This window comes from Rhinatrema bivittatum, chromosome 1 (assembly GCF_901001135.1).
Source record: "Rhinatrema bivittatum chromosome 1, aRhiBiv1.1, whole genome shotgun sequence".
Taxonomy (NCBI): Eukaryota; Metazoa; Chordata; class Amphibia; order Gymnophiona; family Rhinatrematidae; genus Rhinatrema; species Rhinatrema bivittatum.
In genome coordinates this window covers 196,652,898-196,678,448 of record NC_042615.1, presented here as the reverse complement: position 1 = coordinate 196,678,448, position 25,551 = coordinate 196,652,898, and the positions used below count along the sequence as shown (strand labels likewise).

The 25,551-nt window shown below is 43.3% G+C and overlaps 1 protein-coding gene across 6 annotated transcripts in view; it reads right to left on the bottom strand.

Annotated features, from left to right (window-relative positions):
• Positions 1–25,551, bottom strand: part of PROM1 (prominin 1) — a 342,522-nt gene that overhangs the window by 77,076 nt on the left and 239,895 nt on the right. For all 6 annotated transcript variants that reach the window (XM_029590622.1, XM_029590614.1, XM_029590641.1 and 3 more), the window contains 2 exons: positions 17,936–18,059; positions 4,103–4,206 (listed from right to left, as the gene is read on the bottom strand). In XM_029590622.1, the coding sequence (XP_029446482.1) occupies positions 4,103–4,206; positions 17,936–18,059 (228 nt within the window). The remainder of the gene's footprint in view (positions 1–4,102; positions 4,207–17,935; positions 18,060–25,551) is intronic.

Sequence of the window (25,551 nt, the reverse complement as noted above, 5' to 3'; positions counted from 1 at the left end):
AATAAATGGAATCTACTCTGAAAAGAGAGCAATGTTAAGCGGAGTGGCACAGGGATCAGTTTTAGGAACGGTTTTGTTCAATATCTTTGTGAGTGACACTGCGGATAGAAGGTAAAGTTTGCCTGTTTGTGGACTGGATAATACTAAGATCTGTAACAGAGAGGAAATGCCTAAAGGAGTAGAGAGAAAGAACAGTGATTTAAGAAAGCCTGAAGAGTAGTTGATGATTTGGCAGCTAGGATTCAATGCCAAGAAGTACAGAGTCATGCATCTGGGGTGCGGTAATACAAAACAGCTGTATGTGATGGGGGGGGGGGGGGGGGGGGCGCGTTGAAAGTCTAATTTGCACAGACTGGGAGAGGGACCTTGGGGTAATAGTGTCTGGTGATCTGAAGGCAGTGAAGCAATGTGACAAGGTGATAGTTAGCTAAAGCCAGAAGAATGCTGGGCAGCATAGAGAGAGGAATACCCAGTAAGAAAAAAGAGGTGATAATGCCAAAGTACAGGTCCTTGGTGAGATCTCACCTAATGTACTGTGTTCAGTTCTGGAGCTCATATCTAAAAAAGATAGAGACAGGACAGAGGCAGTCCAGAGAAGAGCAACCAAAATGGTGTGAAGTCTGTATCAGAAGACTTATGAGGAGAGGCTGAAGGATCTGAATATGTATACCCTGGAAGAGAGGAGGTGCAGGGGAGATAGGATACAGACATTCAGATTCCTGAAAGGTTTTAAAGATGCACAAACTTTGAACCTTTGTGTTGGAAAAGAAACATTAGAAGTAGAGGGTCACAAAATGAAACTCCAGGGGGGATGACTCGGAACCAACATCAGGAAATATTTTTTCATAGAGAGGGTGGCGGATGCCTGAAATGCCCTTCCGGAAGAGGAGGTGAGGATGTAAATATTAAACAAATACAAAAGGGCATGAGATAAACACTTTGGATCCCTAAAGGCTAGAGGTGGAAATGAAGGAAAGAGTGCATAGGGCAAGTGGTGGTAACTACCCTTAACAGAAGGCATGTGTATTACTCTTAACCAATTAGCCTTGATGCTTTTGACGCAACTGCAACATTACTTTCTGCTTTGTTGGCATGGGGAAAAAGGGGAATTAGATTCAGACAATAGAAAATGCTGGGCCCTAATTTTTATGATCCAGATATTAGGGAAAAAGCACATTGAAGCAACATTGTCTGAATTATTAAGAAGGCTGCTCACCCTGCAAAATGTTGCTAGCAGTAATTTTGTAATGGGTTTAACAGTTGCTTGATTTCGATTCTGTGTGTATGTGTGTGTGTGTGTGTGGGGGGGGGGGGTGGAAATTTGGAAGGGCATGGAGAATCAATGAACTTGCTTGATTTTCAAGCAAGAAAACAGACACAATGCTACTTGGCCATGCTGCAATGGGAATTTTGTCATATTGGCAATTATTGCTCAATTAACTCTTGCATAGTCTGCAATAAGGGTGGTGTATAAAGATCATGGTGAAGTGAGACAATAGTTTCTTCCCCAATTAGGGTTTGAGACTTCTTCTCATCCTGGATTGAGCTCATTTGGGTAAGATATACTGCAGAATCCTTCCTATCCAGTTACAAGTACTTCACTAGATCTATCTTGGGTGTTCACCACTTTAAAAAAATATCATCTTTTCCACTTCCTGACTCAAAGATCACTCATGGGGGTCTAGGATCTAACTCTGTCTGTCTGCCTGAATGTTCTTTCTCCCTGCCAGGTATGAGACACTTAAGGTTTGCCCAACAGAGAAAGGCAAAAAGAAAGAGGAGGGAGGAGAGGGCAAGAGAAAAGGCAGTATCCCCAACCGCAGCTGACCCGGGGTTCAGAAGACCACATTGAGCCAGTCAGCCAAAACGGAAAATGTAGTCATTGCTGCTATAATTGAAGCCTTGTTATAAAAGTCTCTTAATTTGCCAGCTTTCTCAGTTGTTCATAGCTGTTTTGAGCTGCAATGACTTTTCTGGCTTTCTTACTACAAAACAGCCCAAACCAGGATCATGATTATGACAGCTTACTTCAAGCTGCAATTTCCCCCACTTCTATTTAACTCAAGGGTGGGGTTTTTTAAAGCCACTTCTTCTATCAGTGTTCTGAGAAGCAAGGCCCATGTGGTCCAGTCACCGAGGAAACCAAAGGAAAATCTAGACAGAAAGCTGTCTGCAGCAGGACATCATCCCCTAGCTGTGCTTGAGCCAGGATGAGATGTCAGAAGCCTCAACAGAGAAGGAAGCTTTAGTCTCAGTTCATCGTAATCTATACACACAATACCCTTGGTGCAGAATATGAAAGTGAAAGACAATCTCTCTCTTTATCTCCCCCTTTAGCCAACCAAGACCCTACATTCTTCTCCCACCCTCGTTACCATCCCATAACTCTTCACCGTGTCTCACATGAAAATAACTCTTTTCCCTTTGTCATTCTTTCTTCCTCCCAACTTAATCAAAAACAAACATACTACTCTTTCCTTACTCCTTCCAGATATTAAGAAATTTAACATCCAGACCCTCTACTGTAATTATTAACTCTGTAGAGTAGGCTATGGGAAACTTTGAAGATCGTGTTTTTCAGCAATTCAGATGGAGGAAGGCGAGACTTCCCTCGGCTCAGTTCAACAATGTTTGCAGCACGTTGGTAAAATGCATGCATGCACATGTTAAGAAGCCACACGGGAAAACAGTGCCTCAAGGACTTTGCATAAAAAAAGGGTCTGTTATGCTGCTAGTACAGTATTTTCTGAGAAAAGCACAGCTCTGAACCTACTAGTTAACTGTTTCATCAGACTGTCTTGAGCACTTCCCTTGTCAGATAGTAAAATTTACTTACCCCAGGCTACCAAACTGAATATTTCATATCCCACAACTTTGTTTTTCATAATTGAGAAAGGAAAAAGATCATGTGCCAGTCTTTGCTCTCACAATATTGCAACTCCTTTCAAGGGCACATAAAATAAAACCACTTGCTGAGGGGTTTCTTTCATCCCTTGGGACTAGTGAGTGGGTTCAAAATTTTGGCTGGGTAAGATGTTGGATTGGACCAGACTCAGAGGTTTAAGGAGTGGGGATCTCTTGCAGAACAGGGAAAAATAAAAACACTTCCCTGCCCCTCGCCTCCTATGACCATCTAACTGCCCCTTAGTGGAACTCTTGCTTTCCTCTTCAGATTTTCCTTTGGTCACCTCCGCTGCATCGAACCCAGGACCCTGGCGTTCAGGGCCCAACTTATCAAACTTTGCTTTAAATCTTCTGGAGTACTAGCAGTAATCAAAAACAAAAGAGTGAGTCACAAGATCCTAACAGCCTTAGATATACAGATCCCAATTCTTGACAGTAGTAAAAATAATTAGAGCTCCCTCAGCTCTAGGAAAAACAGAAAATCCTCTACTTTGACTCCCCCCCCCCCCCCTCTAAGCCAATTAGTACTCACTCCATCAGTCTAGGATAATTCCTGATAGAAAATTGCTCTTGCAGCTAGCTATGTCCATTCTTTCTCCTAAGGATCTGATTAAGAGACTAAGAGGAGACCAGATTTGCCTAGGAAAAGTCCTTTGGCACACCAGCCTCCACAATAAAATATGAGGCCACTTCTCTCAGTTCACCTTTACAGACTCTCATTCTCTCAGAAACTCAGACACATATATGCACACACACAGCGCTATACCCCCTCTAGTAGTTCTCTTCCAATTCTTTTAAAAGCATAGACAATCAAATGTTGTCCTGTTCTGCAGAACCACCTACTCATAACTAATCATGTCAATCAAGCAATAGAGGCAAAGTGAAATTAAGGGAAAACTCTGATCTTCAAATTTGGACCAGGGCAACAATAAATAAAAAAAAATTCTACAGCTTGTTTTTTGTGATATCAACTGAAAATGTTCAGAACTCAGCATTGTTGCTGGATATTAGTGCTGCAATGCAAGAGCTCTGGATTTGGATCTAATGCCCATTAGGGGTAGAGGGTTCAGGCATATCATGGAGGTGATGCAACATCTATCACAAACTGTCAGGAGATGAGAACACAGAAGAGAAATCATAGGAACACTCAACCGCACCCCTCTCCCTGACTAAAATATATAAGTGATTATTTTTTTACCTGTAAACTTTTTCAAAAGTAAGATTTATGTCAGGATTCTGAAGCAAAATACCAGAAAGGTAATTTCTCCACTGTGAATTTATTAGGTATGGCATATCTAAAACCTAGAGAAAAAAAAAAGATACATGGACTGTCTTGTACTTAATGCAAATTAAACCACCGGGGCTAATTGCGAAACAAGTTTTAACAGAGGGAGAATGGGAGAAATGCTCTTACATCAAGGCTCAAAGGTGTTCAATTTGCTGATAAACAACATAATTGTATAATATAAATGGAAATTGCCATATTATAAATGTTTATGTTGGTCATTTAATATTAATTGCAGAACTGAAAAACAGTTTAGATTTTACTGGAAAATTGCATCTCCTGGGTAGATTTTGAATTAGTACAAGTTTGAAATTTGAATGAAATAGCATCAATTAAGTCTTCATCTTTAGCCTGGCCAGTTGGCATTACTGCTCACAAATTCCAAACTCATGCTTATTCAATCTCTTTGTCTGTTACCATGTATTCAATATATTTTTGTGCATGTATTTTTCTGTGTACCGAGGATGTGTGCCAGGGGCATGTACCCAGAAGGGAAGGGTTAGGACAGCTGTTGTAGTCAGTGATTCCATCACTATAAGGTAGATAGCTGGGTGGATAGTGGACGTGAGGATTGCGTGGAGACTTGCCTGCTTGTTGTGAAGGTGGCAGACTTCACTGTCACCTAGATAGGATTTTAGACAGCGTTGGGGAGGAGATTGCTATTGTGGTACATGTGGATGTCAATGACATAGGATGGTGTGGGAGGGAGGGTCTGGAAGCCAAATTTAGGCTTTCAGGTAGAAAGCTGAAATCCAGAACCTCCAGGACAGCATTCTCAGAAATGCTCCCCATTCCACTGAAAGACCCTGAGTCAGCTAGAGCTATGGAGTCTCAATGCATGGATGAGACAATGAGGCAGGGAAGAGGGATTTAAATTTGTTAGGAACTGAGCAATATTTTCTGGAAGAACCAGCTTATTCTGAAAGGATAGGCTTCTCTTAAACAGAGTGAAACTAGGCTGCTGGTACTAACATTTAAAAAAGGAGACAGAGCATCTTTTAAACAAGAATATGGGGAAAAGCTGACAGTTACTCAGGAACACGTGGTTTGCAGTGAGTTATCTTTAAAGGATATTGACAAAACGAGGATGTTAGAATGTCCCAATAAAGCAGGGCTTCCTAATCTTTTCCTGGGGACCCCACAGCCAGTCGGGTTTTCAGGATATCTTCAATGAATATGCATGAGATACATTTGCATACCATGGAGACTCGGTGTCCTGTCCCTAGCAGTGGGTACATCTTTGTGTCTGTATATACGACCGAGATGATCAGGAACTCCCTTGAACGTCGAAAGATCCAGTTACAATGGACTTTGCACTGTTGCATAATGATATAAGAACTGATATAGTGGTATCTTATGATACTAGATGGGGAGTGTTCTATCCCCAGCAGTGGGTACATGTTTGTGTCTGTATATACTGTACTTACTGGAAACACCCCTTTGTAACCCACGATAAAAACCTGTGAGCCTTGCCTTTAAGGGAGCTTGCCCTTAAGAGAAGTTCCCTTCATCCTTTGCTTTCTCTCACTTGGGAGGGGTCTGTATGCCCTCTCAATCTAGCTTGAGTCTTCTTAAGTGCCTTATTGACTCAAGGGACTGCCCTTCATGTTCCCTCCTGTGTCACATGGATCCTAGGCTCGCTACCATTGGATCTCACCCTCTAGCCTCAGCTTGTGGAGACGTTTCCTATAATCACTCTCCAAGACTGTTAGTCAGTCTCAACCATACTGCCTCAAAGCTAGAGGTGCCTGCAACCTCTGTGATACAATTAGCCTTTTTACATTTCTTCTTACCGCTTTAATTCTAAAGATTAAATCAGCTTCAGAAACCCCTTGTCTTCTCATCCTGAATCCCAAGAAACTCCATTCTACCTTCTTCTGCCTATCTCAAGCTACAAAGATCTCTGCCTGGCACATATACGTTTGGAAGCAACAATTGTAAGTAATGGAAAATTATCTGTGCAATAAATAATTTCAAACTTAAAAGATCTTTGCCTGAAGACTGATTGGGAAGGAAAGTTAGCTGTCTGGAAGAGGGAAACCCGGGTGTTTATTACTGAGCCAGCACAGTAAAAAGGCTAATTAGATAACAGCAAGTAAAAAAGCTGTATCATACAGAAAGTTGTAGAAAAGCTCGCCAGTGGTTTGAAAGTAAAAGCTCAAATTATACAGAAGATAATAACAAGTGAGAAACCAGCAAGTAGAAACTCAGTACAATTCATTTGTACAGTCTGTGAAACTTGTTTGAACTGAAAACATTTAAAAGAACTGTATGCAGTACAATGAAACAGGGATTTCAACACAGTGGTGCTACAGAAAGGCTTGCATTAAATGGAAATCATTAAAGACTGCCTTGCATTTGAATGAACCTCTCATGCCCTCAGTGTGGGAAGAATCAAGCATAAAAAACCCTAGATTGTAAAGATTTACACTTTGGAAGTAACTTTGAGTCTGCAAGGCATTTAAGAAGTGAAAGCAGATTTAAAAGTCAGCCTATACTGTAAGCAAAGAATACTGGGAGCAGTAAAGAAGCATTTGGCTTTGTGTAACTTGAGCTTGTGGCGGGAAAAAGTCCAGGCTGGGAACAAAAGGCTTAATGACAGTACTTAAACCTATTCAAATTTCCCTCTACCACTGCTACAGGCAGAGAGCAATCAATAATATTGATTATTATTATTATTATTATTATTATTAAGGGCTCTTCCCTTTGTGCACCCCTTCGTGCAAACCTTTGTGTATATGTAAAAATTTATTTTTATGTTTCCTTTGTTAACTAAGCTGTTTCATTGTATTCGACTAAGGAATTTTTTCCTGCTTTTTCTGTTTCACTGTAAACCGGCATGATTTGCATTTAATGCAAGAATGTCGGTATATAAAAGTTAAAAATAAATAAAAATAAATAAATCAATCAATTGTCATAGTAGCCGGAGCTCTGCCGACTTTACTGACTGAGCAGCTAAACACTAACAATAAAGAACTGAGTAATTGTGAAGATTTCATTAAGAATTATTAAAGGGTTATGAAGCAAAATGCTGGTGAATGTGTGGAATTGAACTGAATAAAAAAAAAAAAAAAAGACTGAATTCAACTGAGCACGCACCACTTGGGAGATTGAGATTGAAAGGACAGAGTGAAAGCTGCTCTGCTCCTCCCCCATCCCTTTATTACCCACCTTGCCACCAAAAGGCAGAAGCCCTCCCATCTCCACTACGCTTCAGCAGGCAGGAAACTGAAAGCAATCAGTTGTCATAGATACCAGATTCCCGCCCACCCCAAGGCCAGGGAACGGAGAGCCTGAGGCAACAAAGTATTAATTAGCCTGGTCCTGTTTCTGAAGCTATTCAAAGTTTATTCCCTTTAACTCAGTAGCTGAAATAAAAAGTGTTTGCAACCCATATGGCCGAAGCAGCTTCAAAGCAAAACACCTCAGAACAGCCAGCCAAAGCCACTGAATTAAAAAATGACACACAGCAAATAGGGGAGAAAGGTGAAGGGAAAGATGAAGGCAGTAAATCAAATAGACTATACATGCCAACAGAGAAAGGTGTGGAGATGTATGAGAAAAGCAAACAGGGGCATGACCACAATATAGAAAGGGAATGGCATAGGATTAAGCAAGCCAGAGTGAAGGTCACAGAAAGACCCACCAACCTCAAGTACCACGTAGAGCAGCTGAGGCTTCATTTCAAAACCTACCAGCTCATTACAGAGGAGAATGTCAAGTTCTTAACACGAACCAACACTATAGAAAGCCTCGAAGAAAGAGGCCGCCAACAGAATTTATACCAAATACGCCAGGGAATGGTAATGGATACCATTAATTGGGCAGAAGTAGATTACCCAATGAGCGAGACAGGCTCTCAGCACTCTCGCGCCTCTAAGGGTACATCAAGGTCCGCAAAGTCACATGGGTCAAGAGGCTCGAACCGTTCGCGACTCAGCTCAGTTGCTACCCAAAGGAAAGCAGAGTCTCTAGCAGCCACAGCACGCATACAGTATGCTGAACAAGCAGCAGCCCTAAAAAGGGAAGAGCTCAGAATAGAAGAGGAACAACAGAAAGCAGCTGCTGCTCGGGTATGCAGAAAGACCGAACTAAATATCACCCTAGACTTGTTGCAGCAGAAGGGAGAAGCAGCGGCCCTTGAAGCAGAAACCAAAGTATTCGATGCAACCCTAGGCCAGGACGGCAGGGAGGACCTACCCAGCTCTATGGCCCAACAGGACCCAGCCTAGCGGACGCTGGAGTATGTCATAGCTCACTCTCTAACTCACGCCAATGCCAAAATGCCACCTCCCCCAGAGCAACCCTCGCACCAGGAAAGGGCACGTTCTCCCTCACAAATAGCTGCCTTGAACAAAGGAATCGGACCTGAACCGCAAATTGCCACAAATACCAAACCCCATGGCAGCGATCCATCGGCCCTAAATCGCATGGATGCATGGCAGTTAACTCATGCGCTAGGCAAACGCCCCAAAGCAGACACTCTCGTGCAGCCATGGATCCCAATGTCCTATGGACATCAGGAATGAGAAAAAACTGGGCAGCCACACTCAGGAAGGGCCTCAGCTGAACACCCTGAGCCTAAACAGGAGATAGTTGACCAACCACAACCCGAACCAATGCACAACAGGAGTGATGAGCATAGTCAACCACAGGACATCCACCCAGCAAGGCCTGCTACCTTTCAGGACGAGTCTTCAGAAAGAGAAGACTTAGCAAGGTACATGACTCTCTCTCTCTCTATGAGTTCAACGACCGCCCTAAGAGTTACAGGGCATGGAAATCTGACTTTAAAGATGCTGTGAAGGATATGAGATTGACCCCGCAGGAAGAGATGAACTTGAAGATGAAATGGATGGGACGTAAATCGGTCGAACACGTGAGAAGATTAAAAAAGTCTACCCAGAGGATCCTCCTACAGTGCTAAAAGAGGTGTGGGAGAGACTTGAGCGATATTATGGGGACCCAGTCGCCATAGAGAATGCGTGGTTTGAGGAATTGGAAATCTTTCCAGAAATATCCAGAAAGGATAATCGAAAGTTACAAGAACTGAGAGATCTCCTCCAAGAGGTGGAGAAGCGAAGGCTAAACTAATTTATCCGGGTCTCAACCTTTTGGACACATCACGAGGCATGAACGCCATCATAAATAAACTGCCACATGATATACAAGATAAATGGGCATCTCATGGTGCACAGTACAAAGAAGACAACAAAGAGTACCCACCTTTCCATGTCTTCGCAAAGTTCATACGAGACTTAGCAAGGCGCAGGAACGACCCTAGCTTCTCATTCAGCACACATGAGATACGCAGAATCAGCCACCGAGTGGGCGAAAGGCCAACCAAGGAGCATGGCGGCAGCAGGAAGCCCATTTCCGTACACAAAACGGAAGGGTCGCCTACAGCATCTACATCAGATCAACTTCCCGATATGGATAGGGCAGAGGACACAGACCGGCAGTGCCCAATACACAAAAAACCTCACCCACTCAGAAAGTGCCAAGAATTCAAAGGGAAACCTTTGAAAGCGCAAAGAACTGTTGAAAAAGTACAGAATTTGCTACTGGTGCTGTTCTTCATTTAACTACAAGGCTAAGGACTGTGAAAAAGCCATTAAGTGTTCAGAGTGTGGGAGTGACCAACACGACAGCACACTACACCCTGACGAAGCAAGATCTCACCCTTCGGGAACCTTACACCCCAGTCCAAACCATGGCGGGGAACAGAAGGACGAGCAAACGCCAGAACCTGAAGTGATCCCCAAATACACACAAGTGTATGCGAGAAACAGCGATGGGCAATCCTGCACAAAAATATATTTGGCCAGAGTGTATCTCGAAGAGTCACCTGAGAAGGCAGTCAAAATGTATGACATCATAGATGAGCAGAGCAACAGATCCCTGGCAAGGCTGGAATTCTTTGACTTGTTTGGCATCCATCACCACTGCTCTCCGTACAACCTCAAAACCTGCTCAGGGGTCACCTGTGTGACAGGGAGGAGAGTAGGCGGATATGTGATAGAAGCGATAGATGGCAGCAACAAGTCAAACTTGCCCACGCTCATCGAGTGCAACCAGATGCCTGACAACAGAGATGAGATTCCCACACCAGAAGCCACTCGGTACCATTCTCATCTAAAGTCCATAATGCACCAGCTCCTACCATTAGACCCGGAAGCAGAAATCCTGCTGCTATTGGGCAGAGATGCGCCAGCACTGACCAAGGTCTTGGAGATGCGTGACAGTCCAACAGCCGGTCCCTATGCTTACTGACTCACCTTGGGATGGGTGATAGTCGACAAAGTCAGCTTGAATCGAATAGGGAGACCAAGCATTCAGGCATACGCCACGAATGTCTCAGAGGATGGAAATCCTACCTATTTGAACCATGTCCTAATCACCTAAGCACCAAGGAGATCCTAAGCTGCGAAGAACCGAATCTCAATTCAGCTACCAGTCGGATCGCCCCCCCATTATATGCAGAGGAACATCTAGGGGACCCAGTGCTTCAAGTCACCAAGGATGATGACAAACCTACCCTTTTGGTAGAAAATAATAGTCCATTGCTTGCAGTGGCCAAGCCCGGGCTCAGAAGGACAGCCCAAGAAGGAGATAAAGAGTACGACGCAGATGCCAGACGTCTCTTGGAAAAGGACTTCTACGTAGATGACGAGCTAAGGTCCTTACCCACTGCAGATGTTACGCTTGGGCTGAGTTCAGGGGTAGTGAACACCACCCAAAAGGGTGGCTCCAGGTGGAGAGAGACAGGGAGGGCTGGAAACCGTGTCTGGGTCCCGGCTGGGACAGGGCAGACAGCAAGTAGCAGTGTCTGGGTCTAGGCTGGGTCAGGGCAGACAGCAAGTAGCAGTGTCTGAGTCTAGGCTGGGTCAGGGCAGGCGGCAGTAGCAGGGTCTGGGTCCAGGCTGGGTCAGGGCAGGAGGCAGAGCAAGGCAGGTCAGAAGGCCCGTAGGCCACACACACACAGAAGGCCCGTAGGCCAGACACCGTAAGCGGGGCAAGGCAGGTCAGAAGGCCCGTAGGCCACACACACACAGAAGGCCCGTAGGCCACACACCGTAAGCGGGGCAAGGCAGGTCAGAAGGCCCGTAGGCCACACACACACAGAAGGCCCGTAGGCCACACACCGTAAGCGGGGCAAGGCAGGTCAGAAGGCCCGTAGGCCACACACACACAGAAGGCCCGTAGGCCACACACCGTAAGCGGGGCAAGGCAGGTCAGAAGGCCCGTAGGCCACACACACACAGAAGGCCCGTAGGCCACACACCGTAAGCGGGGCAGAGAGCCCGTAGGCCAAACACACACACAGACAGTAGAGCAGAGGGCCCGTAGGACCGCACGCACAGTAAGCAAGGCAGGGCAGGGCAGAAGGTCCGAAGACCATACACAGCACAAGGTAGAAGGCCCGAAGGCCGCGCAAGGCAAGGCAAGACAAGACAAGGTAGAAGGCCCGAAGGCCGCGCAAGGCAAGGCAAGACAAGACAAGGTAGAAGGCCCGAAGGCCGCGCAAGGCAAGGCAAGACAAGACAGGGTAGAAGGCCCGAAGGCCGCGCAAGGCAAGGCAAGACAAGACAGAAGGCCCGAAGGCCGCGCAAGGCAAGGCAAGGCAAGGCAAGACAGAAGGCCCGAAGGCCGCGCAAGGCAAGGCGTCTTGCCTTGCCTTGCCTTGCGCAAGGCAAGGCAAGACAAGACAGAAGGCCCGAAGGCCGCGCAAGGCAAGGCAAGGCAAGGCAAGACAGAAGGCCCGAAGGCCGCGCAAGGCAAGGCAAGACAAGACAGAAGGCCCGAAGGCCACGCAAGGCAAGGCAAGGCAAGGCAAGACAGAAGGCCACGCAAGGCAAGGCAAGACAGAAGGCCCGAAGGCCGCGCAAGGCAAGGCAAGGCAAGGCAAGACAGAAGGCCACACAAGGCAAGACAAGACAGAAGGCCCGAAGGCCGCGCAAGGCAAGGCAAGGCAAGACAGAAGGCCCGAAGGCCACGCAAGGCAGGGCAAGGCAAGACAAGGTAGAAGGCCCGAAGGCCACGCAAGGCAAGACAAGGTAGAAGGCCCGAAGGCCGCGCAAGGCAAGGCAAGGCAAGACAGAAGGCCCGAAGGCCACGCAAGGCAGGGCAAGGCAAGACAAGGTAGAAGGCCCGAAGGCCACGCAAGGCAAGGCAAGACAAGGTAGAAGGCCCGAAGGCCGCGCAAGGCAAGGCAAGACAGAAGGCCGAAGGCAAGGCTAGGCAAAGCAAGGTCAAAGGACCACACGCACAGCAAGCAAGGAAGGAAGGCTAGAGCAGGGAGCCCAGGCGAGCTCGATGCCGAAGCCCCGAGGGAACTGTCAGGCAGGGTTATAAGGGAAAGCCCAGAACATAGAGAGGAGAAGGGAGATAGACTGGGCCTGTCAGGAGAGCCAGCTCTAGAGGGACCCCTGGTGGTGAGGCGGTTGCACAGCAGCCATAGCCGTAACAGCAGAGGAAGCAATACTGGCAAGCGCCAGTTTAAAGCTCCACGAAATAGCCTCCAACAGTCCTGAAGTAACGAAGGCAACTTCTTCAGAGGATCATGCTAAAGACTCAGAGAACTCGGACCTGAGAGTGGACATACCTCCTCTCCAACGAAGCCTTGAGTTGAATTGGGATCCAAAGAGAGACGTCTTCACATCCCAAGTCTCGACCCAAGGTAAACCGTACACTCACCGAGGCGTCCCGTCCACAGTCAACAGCCTGCAACGATCCACTGGGGTTTGAGACTCCAGCCACGATACAAGGAAGAGCCTTGTTAAGAGAGCTTTCATCAAATGCTACCGAGTGGGACACCCCACTGCCTCAAGCAAGGAAGCCAGAATGGGAAAAGTGGAAGAGCTCCCTAAAAGTGCTTGAACAGCTCCACATACCACGTGCCCATGTTCCAGTACCACTAACAACAGCCAGCCGCAAAGAGATCTGCATCTTCTCAGATGCATCTGTGAAGGACATAACTGCGGTAGACTTTTTGAGAGTGACAGACGCAGAAGTAACAGGGTGTGAGGACTTCGGCAAGGCCAAGCTAGCACCACAGCCTAACCTCACCATACTATGTCTAGAATTGTGCGGAGTGGTGCTAGCAGTGGAAACAGTTGAATTAATGAAAGCCGAAATGGACATTCAAATTTATGCTATCCATCTTCACATGTACAGCAAAGTAGTACTGAGCTACATCTACAACCAGACAAGAAGGTTCCATGTATACACTCAACTCTGGGGTTCAGCCACCCAGACCCGCTCCGACTGTGGAACTGACTTCGTAGGAACCCGTAAAGAGTTGAACACTGCATCTGTCATGCCTGCAATGCAAAAGACTATGAACATTCCTGCTCCACGCGGAAACTTGATGGTGGGGAGCGTTACAAGTGGCGAAGGAAACAAGTCCAACAGCTTGCCAACTCCCTCCGGATCCGTCGGAAGAAAGAGTACTTGCCGACTCTCCAGTATCGAAGCAAGTGGCGATCCAAGGTCTTCTACAGCCCATCAATGAGGTGGTACTCCTCATGCCGCATGAAGAAACTTGAACTCCGGGGATCGTTGTCCACACCAAAGACTCTTTCTCTCTTTGTGTTGTCTGTCTTTCATTTCAGCTTGGTGAAACCCTGTGAAGAAGACATCGCCTATCGCCTGGACAACTGGACGACCGAGATGATCAGGAACTCCCTTGAATGTCGAAAGATCCAGTTACAATGGACTTTGCACTGTTGCATAATGATATAAGAACTGATATAGTGGTATCTTGTGATACTAGATGGGGAGTGTTCTGTCCTCAGCAGTGGGCACATGTTTGTGTCTGTATATGCTGTACTTACTGGAAACACGCCTTTGTAACCCACAATAAAAACCTGTGAGCCTTGCCTTTAAGGGAGCTTGTCCTTAAGAGAAGTTCCCTTCATCCTTTGCTTTCTCTCACTTGGGAGGGGTCTGTATGCCCTCTCAATCTAGCTTGAGTCTTCTTAAGTGCCTTATTGGCTCAAGGGACTGCCCTTCATGTTCCCCCCTGTGTCACATGGATCCTAGGCTCGCTACCATTGGATCTCACCCTCTAGCCTCAGCTTGTGGGGACATTTCCTGTAATCACTCTCCAAGACTGTTAGTCAGTCTCAACCATACTGCCTCAAAGCTAGAGGTGCCTGCAACCTACATTAGCCTTTTTACATTTCTTGTTACCACTTTAATTCTAAAGATTAAATTAGCTTCAGAACCCCCTTGTCTTCTCATCCTGAATCCCAAAAAACTCCATTCTCCCTTCTCCTGCCTATCTCCAGCTACAAAGATCTCTGCCTGGGGCATATACGTTTGGAAGCAACAATTGTAAGTTATGGAAAATTATCTGTGCAATAAATAATTTCAAACTTAAAAGATTTTTGCCTGAAGACTGATTGGGAAGGAAAGTTTGCTGTCTGGAAGAGGGAAACCCGGGTATTTCTTACTGAGCCAGCACACTCGGTATATGCAAATTTATCACATGCATATTCATTATGGATATCCTGAAAACCCAACTGGTTGTGGGGTCCCCAGGACAGGTTTGGGAAGCCCTGCAATAGAGAGAATGTGATAAAGGCAGCTGTAGCTCAGGATGAATTTAAATAAAGAGCAGATAGAAATACATTATTCCAAACTACTAGTCAGGCTGTGACTATAATTAAAAATCATACTATAAATTGTCTGTAAGTGAATATAACATTTCTAAAAATAAGACTGGAGAGTTAGGATATATGGCACTGAATGGAGATGTAGACATAACAGGCATCTCAGAATACTGGTAGAGAGGATAACCAATAGGGACACTGATACCATGGTCCAAATTATATCAAAATGATAGGCCAAGTCAAATTGGTGGAGGGTTGGTGATATACAGTATGTTAAGGATGGCATAGATTCAAACAGAATAAAAATCTCCAGGAATAAAATGCACTGTGGAATCTCTCTGGATAGACATTTACTGTGTGAATGAGAGAAATATAGCTGTGGAGGTATAGTATGTCTACCTGGCCAGGATGAAGGGACAGATAGTGAAATGCAAAAAGAAATTAGGAAAGCTATCTTATTACACAATACAATAATAATGGGAGACTTCAATTATCCCAGTATTGATTGGGAAATGTCTCTTTAGGGACATGCAAGGGTGGTAAAATGCCTAAATGATTGCTTCATGGAGCAGCTGGTCCTGAAATTGAGAAGAAGGGGGCTACTAAAAAACAAGGAAGTTAGAGAATCCTAACAGAAAGGATAGGGCTGTTTAGCTTGGAGATGAGACAGCTATGGGAAGATATGGTAGAGGTCTATAAAATCATGAGAGGAGAGGTCTAGAATGGGTAAATGTGAATCGGTTATTTACTCTTTCATAAAATAAAACAAACTAGGGACACTCCAGAAAGTTAGTAAGTAGCACATTTAAAACAAATTGGAGAAAATTATTTTTCATTCAAAGCACAATTAAGTTCTGGAATTCATTGCTGGAGGATGTAGTAAAGCCAGTTAGTGTAATTAGGTTTAAAATAGGTTTTGGACAAGTTCTTAGAGGAGAAGTCCATAAACTGTTATTAACCAGACAGACTTCGGAAAAGCTCTATTTACCCCTGGGCATTACCAGTTTGGGATTTAGCTACTGTTTGGGATCCTATCAGGTTCTTGTGCCCTGGATTGGCCACTGTTGGAAACAGAATACTAGGCTTGATGACGTTTCGGTCTGACCCAGAATGGCAAATCTTATGTTCCTATGTTAATGGTGCAACTGCAACTTGAGGACTGGGTGCAGTTTTGGTGGCCCCATCTCAAAAAAGATAAAACAGAACTGGAAAAGATACAGAATAGGGCAATAAAAATGAGAAAGGAAATTGAACAGCTCCTCTGTGAGGAAAGGCTAAAGAAGTTAGGGTCTTAGCTTGTAGAAAAGACAGCTGAGGGGAGATATGCCAGAAGAAATAGATCAACTATTGGGGTCTGCCAGGTATTTGTGACTTGGACTGGCCACTTTCAGAGACAGGATGCTAGGGTGGATGGACCTTGGTCTGACCTAGCATGGCACTTTTTGTGTTCTTATGATCTTAGGAATATAAAATCATGAATGGAGTGGAATGGGTAAATGCAAACTGGTTGTTTATTCTTTCAAAAATACAAAGACTAGAGGACACTCCATGAAGTTACTAAGCAGCATATTTAAAATAAATTGGAAAAAAATTGTTTTCATTCAGCACACAATTATACTGTGGAATTTATTGCCAAACGATGTAGTGAAAGCATTTAGAGTAGCTGGGTTGAAAAACCATCTAGAGAAGTTCATGAAGGGAAAGTCCATAAACCACTAGTAGCAATGGAGACTTGGAAATGCCATTTCTTATCCCTGGTTATGAGCAAGAAGGACTGGACTTATTCTTTGGGATCCTATCAAGTACTTGTGATATGGATTGGCTACTGTCGGAAACAGGAAACTGGGCTTGTTGGACTTTTGGACTGATTCAGTATGGCATTTCTTATGTTCTTACATGTAATCTCTATACTATTGAATGCAATGCAGGTTGTGAAAAGTTATAAGATAAAAAATCCCCCGCCCCCCCCCCCCCCCCAAGTAAGCAAAAAATAAAATTTTCACATATACATCAGCTTTCAAGGTCTTACTGATCCCTTCCTCATATGACTCTATAGTAAACATTCGTATAAGCTAATGTACATTGGACAAACCATTGAAAAATATAAAACATAAATAGTTCAGGAATAAAGGAATAATTAGTTTGTGTAGATCAAAATTATGGAAATCACCCCTTCATCTGAAATGTGTATAATCACTCATCTAATGAAAGGTATGTTAATGATTTAAAAGTTGCTTTATGAAAGAAAATCATTAAACTGCAAAAAGCCCAAGAATGACAAGCTAGTCTGTTTCAAAGATAACTAACACTGTAGCTGCCAGCAAAGACAATACAGACAAAACTGTTCTTACTTCAGTGTCTAACAGCAGTGAGATACAGGCGTTTTATCTGAATGGATGATGACCATGAAAACCCATTATCTTCTCTGCGGTGTGTCATGATAAATTTGGACAAAACAATATATCCCTACACAAGTCAATTATATATAGCTGTATGCTTTAATAATTTATTTGTTACCCTGAAATATTTGTTCCTAATTTCCATAAACTGGTTGCCATTGGTTGTCATTTTTAATTCAGTGAAAGATATCAAAATCTACAATGTATCTCATTTTTTTTCCTGGAATCATGATAATAAGCATTTTAATATTCATCTTCAGTATGCTGAACAAAGTTATTAGAAAAATGCTATAGTAAATTTATTTTCATGCAGACTTGCTTGATTAGGACCTGAGTAATATTTTTGCATAATATTTATTTATCTTTAGCTTATATCTTTTCATTGGTAGCTCAAGGTAAATTACATTAAGTACAATAGGTATTTCTCCCTGTCCCAGCAGGCCTGCAATCTAAGGGGGTCATTTACTAAGCATTTCACCTAATATATACAAAATGGGAGAAAAGCCTTAGAAAATAGGGCCCTAAGGTTGTACCTGATACAATGGAATGTGAAGTGACTTGCTCAAGATCACAAGAAGCATCATTGGGATTTAAATTCTGGCTTACCTAGTTCTCAGTTACTCTAACCACTAGACTACTCCTTAATGAACAGAATTCCTGTATTTTTATTACTTTATTTGTACAAATTTTTAAAATTTATATCCATAATTATGGAAATGTAGGTCCCCCACCTTAAATAAAGCTCTGTCTTCGAAGGGTTCACAGACCAATTTTTCTATGTTTCCTCCGGCAATGAAAGTGACCACCACTAAAGTCATCAGAACCCACGAGAAAATGAAACTAATTCCAACACCACTGAAAAATATAAACACAGTAGAAACATACATCAGCAGAAGGTTTAAAATGCATGGATAAATGAAAAGCAAAGGAAAACTTACCTAGAATTATTGTTTCTAATTCTACTATAAACAGGTATATGTATAGCTATAGAACAGCCCACCAAAATCCAATTAGTACAGCCTGTGACTTGTTGCATGTGGCCAGGCACAAGAGTTTATGGAAGCCATGCCTATTTTAGATTTTATCCAGGTAGTGGCAGAATCTATACACTATAGCTGGCCACTGTATGGATCTGTTTTTATATTCTATCGATAATTTGGAAAATGTGGTAGACAATATAGTGGTACAATCTGTCCAATGGACAGACCACTATTTAATAAAGTGTGTCTTATGAAATCTTGTTTTTAAGCAAAGACTAGGAGGACAACCAGAAGAAATATCTGGCAGAGAGAAAATTGATCCATTAAAGTTTGAAAAAGAAATTCAGCTTCATATGAATGAAAAAAATAGCCACGCTATAAAAGATTTGGGTGGGAACAATGTCCTATAAAGGGCTCTAGATGAGCCCGGGTTTCTCATAGACAGAGACTGGTTCCATGGTTTATTAAGTAAGTGAAAGTTATATCAAGAAATTAGAACACTGGTGGAGAAAATCAAAATCTTTGATGGACAAAGTAAAATATCTGGACCATATGCTTGATCAAGTCATTATTTCTGGGATAACATCTTATTAAATCAAATCAGTTCCTGGGAACTGTTTGGAGTAATAAATGGATTAATTAAAGGTTCCTCAATTGATGGTCAAAAAACAACAGGATTACAGTGGGCTCTGGTAGAATTAGACCTGTAATGCGGAGACACACACTGTGTCAAGTGCAACAAGTACAAAAAGCCTTCTCTGTATTAAATACTGAAGAAGTTCTTGAGAAAAAGATTGAAGTGTTATCTGAAAAGAAAGCAGAAACCCAATGCATACAGAAATTCCAGATCAGTAACCAAAGGAAAAAGCTCATTGTGATGGATGACTCTGTCATCAGAGGCACTAATCTTTTCCTTTGCACAAATTCAAAAGGAAAGGGTAAAGTGGATAACAAAACTCAACTAAAGTCACAAAAGGAGTCCAGGAAAAGAAGTAACTTGAACAAGAAAAGCTGGAAAGCTATGAGCACAAATGCTAGTAGTTTGGGCAATAAAATCCCAGATCTGCAAGCTCTAATGGTGGAGGCGGACTTGGACATTGTTGCTGTCACGGAGACGTGGTTCACAGAATCTCATGATTGAGATATGGCAATACCGGGCTATAACTTGTTAAGGAAGGACAGAGAGGATAGGAAAGGGGGAGGAGTGGTTCTTTATGTCAGGAACAATATCCAAGTATCTGAGCTGCAAGGAAGATGGGGCAATGAAGAAGCACTATGGGCCGACCTAAAAAAAGATGATGGGGCATCCATTTATATTGGAGTGGTTTACAGGCCTCCAAATCAAAAGGAAGAGCATGACAGAGATCTGGTTGAAGACATCCAAAAGATGGGAAAGAAGGGAGAAGTGGTGATCGTTGGAGACTTTAATCTGCTAGATGTAGACTGGAGAATCCCTTCTGCAGAATCTAACAATAGTAGAGAAATAGTGGATGCCCTGCAAGGGGCTTTGTTCAAACAAATGGTAATGGAACCCACGAGCGAGGGCGCTATACTCGATTTAGTGCTCACTAATGGAGATAATGTCTCTGATGCCCAGGTGGGCGCCCACCTCAGCACCAGTGATCATCAAACGATATGGTTTCATATCACACAAAGGATACGGAGAAGAAGCACAAAGACCCAAGTTTTGCAGTTCAAAAACACAGACTTTGATGAAATGGGGAAGTACCAGGAGGAAGAACTAGAAGGCTGGGAGAACAAGAGAGATGTGGAACAACAGTGGACCAAAATAAAAGGAGCAATTACCAAGGCAACTAATCTATATGTTAGAAAAGTAAAGAAAAGCAAAAGAAAAATGAAACCTATCTGGTTCTCAAAGGAGGTGGCTGACAAAATAAAGGCTAAAAGAACAGCATTCAAGAAATATAAAGGATCCCAAAGGGAGGAGCTCAAACAAGAATATCTGGTAGAACCGAGGGAGACAAAGAAAGTAATCAAGATGGCAAAAAGTCAAGCAGAAGAAAGGATTGCCAAAGAGGTAAAGAGAGGTGACAAAACATTTTTCAGATACATCAGTGAAAGGAGAAAAGTTCAAAGTGGTATAGTGAAATTGAAAGGTGAAAAGGATCAATGTGTGGAGAGAGACAAAGAAATGGCAGAAATATTAAAATAATACTTCGGTTCAGTGTTCACTTAAGAGGACCCTGGAGAAGGACAATCGCTAGTTAACAAGAAACTGGAGGGGAGTGGAGTAGATGTAACTCCATTTACAGTAGAAATGTATGGGAAGAGCTGGGGAAACTGAAAGTGGACAAAGCCATGGGGCCTGATGAGGTTCATCCCAGGATACTGAGGGAGCTCAGAGATGTGCTGGCGGGTCCGCTGCGTGACCTGTTCAATAGATCCCTAGAACCGGGAGTGGTGCCGAGTGATTGGAGAAGAGAGGTGATGGTCCCGCTTCACAAGAGCGGGAGCAGAGAGGAAGCTGGTCACTACAGACTGGTTAGCCTCATCTCGGTGGTGGAAAAAGTAATAGAGTCACTGCTGAAAGAAAGAATAGTGAACTATCTACAGTCGGGAGAATAGCTGGACCAGAGGCAGCATGGATTCACCAGGGGAAGATCCTGTCAGACAAATCTGATTGGCTTTTTTGACTAGGGAATTGGATCGAGGAAGAGCGCTCGATGTCATCTACTTGGATTTCAACAAAACTGGAGCTACCACCCAGGAAAAAAACCTAGGCATCATAGTGGATAAAACTTTAAAATCATCAGCTCAGTGTGCTGCAGCAGTCAAAAAAGCAAACAGAATGTTAGGAATTATTAGGAAGGGAATGGTTAATAAAACAGAAAATGTCATAATGCCTCTATATTGTTCCATGGTAAGACCGCACCTTGAATACTGTGTACAATTCTGGTCGCGGCATCTCAAAAAAGATATAGTTGCAATGAAGAAGGTACAGAGAAGGGCAACCAAAATGATTTATTTATTTATTTAAATTTCTATACCGATATTAGTGGGGACATCATATCGGTTTACATCAAAAACAAAAAGGTTGGAAATTACATAAAACAGGGTGGTGGGGAGGGAGAAATAGGAACTATAGAACGCAGAATAGGAAGTACATAGGAACAGGCTACTCGGAGAGTGCCACAACAGTTCAAACTGAGCAAAAAACGTAAAAATTTGTGGAAAACAAGGGGAACTTTATACAATATTCATGTAGGGATGTAGGGGGATAAGTTTCTTTCAAGGGTGAGTGAGGGATGATGTTCTTGATGGGCATGTTGAGTGGCCGGAGGAAGAATTAATTTTGATAGGCGTGTGCGAATAGCCATGTTTTTAGATTGGCTCTGAATTTGGAGCTGCAGGTCTCGAGCCTAAGGTTGGGAGATAAAGAGTTCCAGAGGGTAGGTCCAGCGATAGATAAGGCTCGTTCCCTTGTAAAGGGGATGCAACAGCTCCACTATGAGGAAAGGCTGAATAGATTAGGGCTGTTCAGCTTGGAGAAGAGACGGCTGAGGGGGGATATGATAGAGGTCTTTAAGATCATGAGATGTCTTGAACGAGTAGATGTGAATCAGTTATTTACACTTTCGAATAATAGAAGGACTAGGGAGCATTCCATGAATTTAGCAAGTAGCACATTTAAGACTAATCAGAGAAAATTCTTTTTCACTCAACGCACAATAAAGCTCTGGAATTTGTTGCCAGAGGATGTGGTTAGTGCAGTTAGTGTAGCTGGGTTCAAAAAAGGTTTGGATAAGTTCTTGGAGGAGAAGTCCATTAACAGCTATTAATCAAGTTTACTTAGGGAATAGCCACTGCTATTAATTGCATCAGTAGCATGGGATCTTCTTAGTGTTTGGGTAATTGCCAGGTTCTTGTGGCCTGGTTTGGCCTCTGTTGGAAACAGGATGTTGGGCTTGATGGACCCTTGGTCTTACCCAGCTTGGCAGTTTCTTATGTTCTTTTGATACGGTCCAGCACAGGAGGCTGGTGAATAAAATGAGAAGCTTAGGAGTGAGTGCTGAGGTGGTGGCCTGGATTGCAAACTGGTTGACGGACAGAAGACAATGTGTGATGGTAAATGGAACTTACTCTGAAGAGAGAGCGGTGTTAAGCGAAGTACCGCAAGGATCAGTGTTGGGACCGGTCCTGTTCAATATCTATGTGAGCGACATAGCGGACGAGATAGAAGGTAAGGTTTGTCTTTTTGCGGATGACACTAAAATCTGCAACAGAGTGGACATGCCGGAAGGAGTGGAGAGAATGAGATGGGATTTAAGGAAGCTGGAAGACTGATCGAAGATATGGCAGCTGAGATTCAATGCCAAGAAGTACAGAGTCATGCATATGGGATGTGGAAATCCGAAAGAACTGTATTCGATGGGGGGTGAAGGGCTGATGGAGCAGGAGAGAGACCTTGGGGTGATAGTGCCTAATGATCTGAAGTCGGGGAAACAATGTGACAAGGCGATAGCTAAAGCCAGAAGAATGCTGGGCTGCATAGAGAGAGGAATATCGAGTAAGAAAAGGGAAGTGATTATCCCCTTGTACAGGTCCTTGGTGAGGCCTCATCTGGAGTACTGTGCTCATCGAATGACTTATGAGGAGAGATTGAAGAATCTAAATATGTACACCTGGAGAAAAGGAGGAGGAGCAGAGGTGATATGATACAGACTTTCAGATACTTGAAAGGTTTTAATGATCCAAAGACAACACAAACCTTTTCCGTTGGAAAAAAATCAGCAGAACCAGGGGTCACGATTTGAAGCTCCAGTGAGGAAGACTCAGAAACAATGTCAGGAAGTATTTCTGTACGGAGAGGGTGGTGTATGCCTGGAATGCCCTTCCGGAGGAAGTGGCGAAGACCAAAACTGTGAAGGACTTCAAAGAAGCGTGGGATAAACACTGTGGATCCATAAAATCTAGAGGATGTGAATGAAGAGAGGGTGGCTTGTGGGAATGACGGCTACTACCTGGAGATAATACCCTTATTCAATAAACATACACATGGTTAATGTGACTCCAACATTGCTCTATGCTTCAACGGCAAGAGGAAATGTGGAAAAAAGGATTTGCATTCACAAAAAAGCAGGGAGCAGTTTGCTTGTTACGGAGGTTACTACCCCAAACCAAATAAGCCGGATACTTCACTTTCAATGCATATTCAGCGTAGCTCTCTGCTTCAACGGCAGGGGGGGGGGAATGAAGAAAAGTAGATTTATATTTAGACAACAACCAACAAGGACTGAATTGCACAGGCTGGGAAAACAAATAAGCGTGGGAGTGCTTGCTTACTGCGGCAGTTACTACCCCTAACCAATTTAGATATCTCAGCAGCATTCGACACAGTTGATCATCATATACTCATTTCAGGTCTTCAGGCTATAGGTATTACTGGTACAGTATTAAATTGGTTTTTATCTTTTCTTACTGACCGCCCCCAGCAGATTAATATCAACCATCAATCCTCCACCTCATACACAATCCCATCCGGTGTCCCTCAAGGTTCATCCCTATCTCCAATACTATTTAATATATATCTCCTTCCACTATGTCATATATTATCCTCTCTTAATCTACAATTCAAAATCTATGCAGACGATATTCAATTTCTTGTTCCCTATAAAACATCATGGTCTGATACTTTATCATTGGTTTCACTCTATCTATCTACTATCAACTCCTGGCTATCTCACAATCATTTGAAACTCAACCCATCAAAAACTGAAGTAGTACATTTAACTTCCATTACAGACTCTTCTATAGGTCCTCCTTCACACTTGACAATTAATGGTTTATCAATTCCAATAACTCAATACGCAACAAATCTTGGAGTAATCATAAACACTGATTTATCCAAGAAACAGCAGATCTCTTCCTTAAATAAATCATTCTACAAACTTCAACTCTTAAAGCGTCTTCACCCTCTTTTGTTTCATCGTGATTTCAGATCTGTTCTTCAATCTTTAATCTTTTCTGGCCTAGACTAATGTAATGCTCTTTACTTAGGCCTGCTCGACTCCTCTATTCATTCATTACAATTAGTTCAAAATAGTGCAGCACGTCTATTATCAGGTATCTCCATTCGTAATCACATTATCCCCATTCTACATTCTTTTCACTGGTTACCCATAAAATACAGGATAAAATATAAAGTACTTTCAATCATTCACAGTTTAATTCATAACCCTTCTTCCACTTGGCTTTGCTCATTACTTCGCATTTACAAACCCACTCGACACTTAAGATCGCTTTCCCAAAACCTTTTAGATACATCATCTCCACGACAGGCCAGATTAGACATCACTAGAAAGAGGTCATTCTCCGTAGCAGGACCATCCCTTTGGAACTCTTTACCCAATCCTCTTCGCCTTATATCAAATCCCCACCACTTCAAAAAATCTTTAAAAACATACCTTTTTCAACTCGCATTTAATATTCCATCACAACATTCTTCTACCAAAAATCTATCTCTCACTACCACAATTCCATCCATCTGACATACATTCCCAGATTCCGTATTCTAATCATGGCACAGTCACCTTTTCTTTTATTTTATAAAACAATTTTGTTTACGCTAGTATTCTATCTAGCTATTACTATTTTATGTATATTTTATTCTTAATTTTATTTTCATTGTTTTTTATTTATATTTGTAAACCATTTTGATAAAACCCTATTTGAAAAGTGGTATATAAATACTTTTAAATAAATAAAATAAATAAATAAAAGCTATATAGTTCACTTATATGCAGTTCCAGCACTGCTCTCTACATTAATGGCAGGGGTGGAAAGGAAATAGAACCAAAAGGTTACTAAGGGCCAAGAGTAACAGATAAGTATGAGAAAATAAAACAAGTGTGAAAGCTTGTTGGGCAGACTGGATGGGCTGTTTGGTCTTTTTCTGCCGTCATTTCTGTTTCTATGTTTAATAAGGAAATCAGAGGGGGCGGAGACAAGATGGCCACGTAAGAGGATACTGCATGGCTGAGCTTTTCTGGTTTCCTTTTAAAAAAATTTTCCTGTTTGAATCGGTATACCTCATAAGAGGAAGGTTAAAGTGAGGGTCTTCCCTATCATACCCTTCACCCCTTCAGACCAGCGAACCTTCTACCAATACGTGGTTCCTACCCCGGAGTTGAGGGCATCTTCTCTCGCTGGCGAGGTAGCGAGAGGAGCGCAGCTGTCACTGGGAGATGTTTCTCTGACCCCTCCTGACTCATGTCAACCACCAATGGCTTCTCTCTTCGATACTGCCGGCGTCGCTGGGACGCTCTGCAAATGCGCAGTTTTGTTTCCCCAGCCAGATGGGGTCTCCAACAGATTACCGGAGTTGGAGGCAAGCCTGGATGGACCCC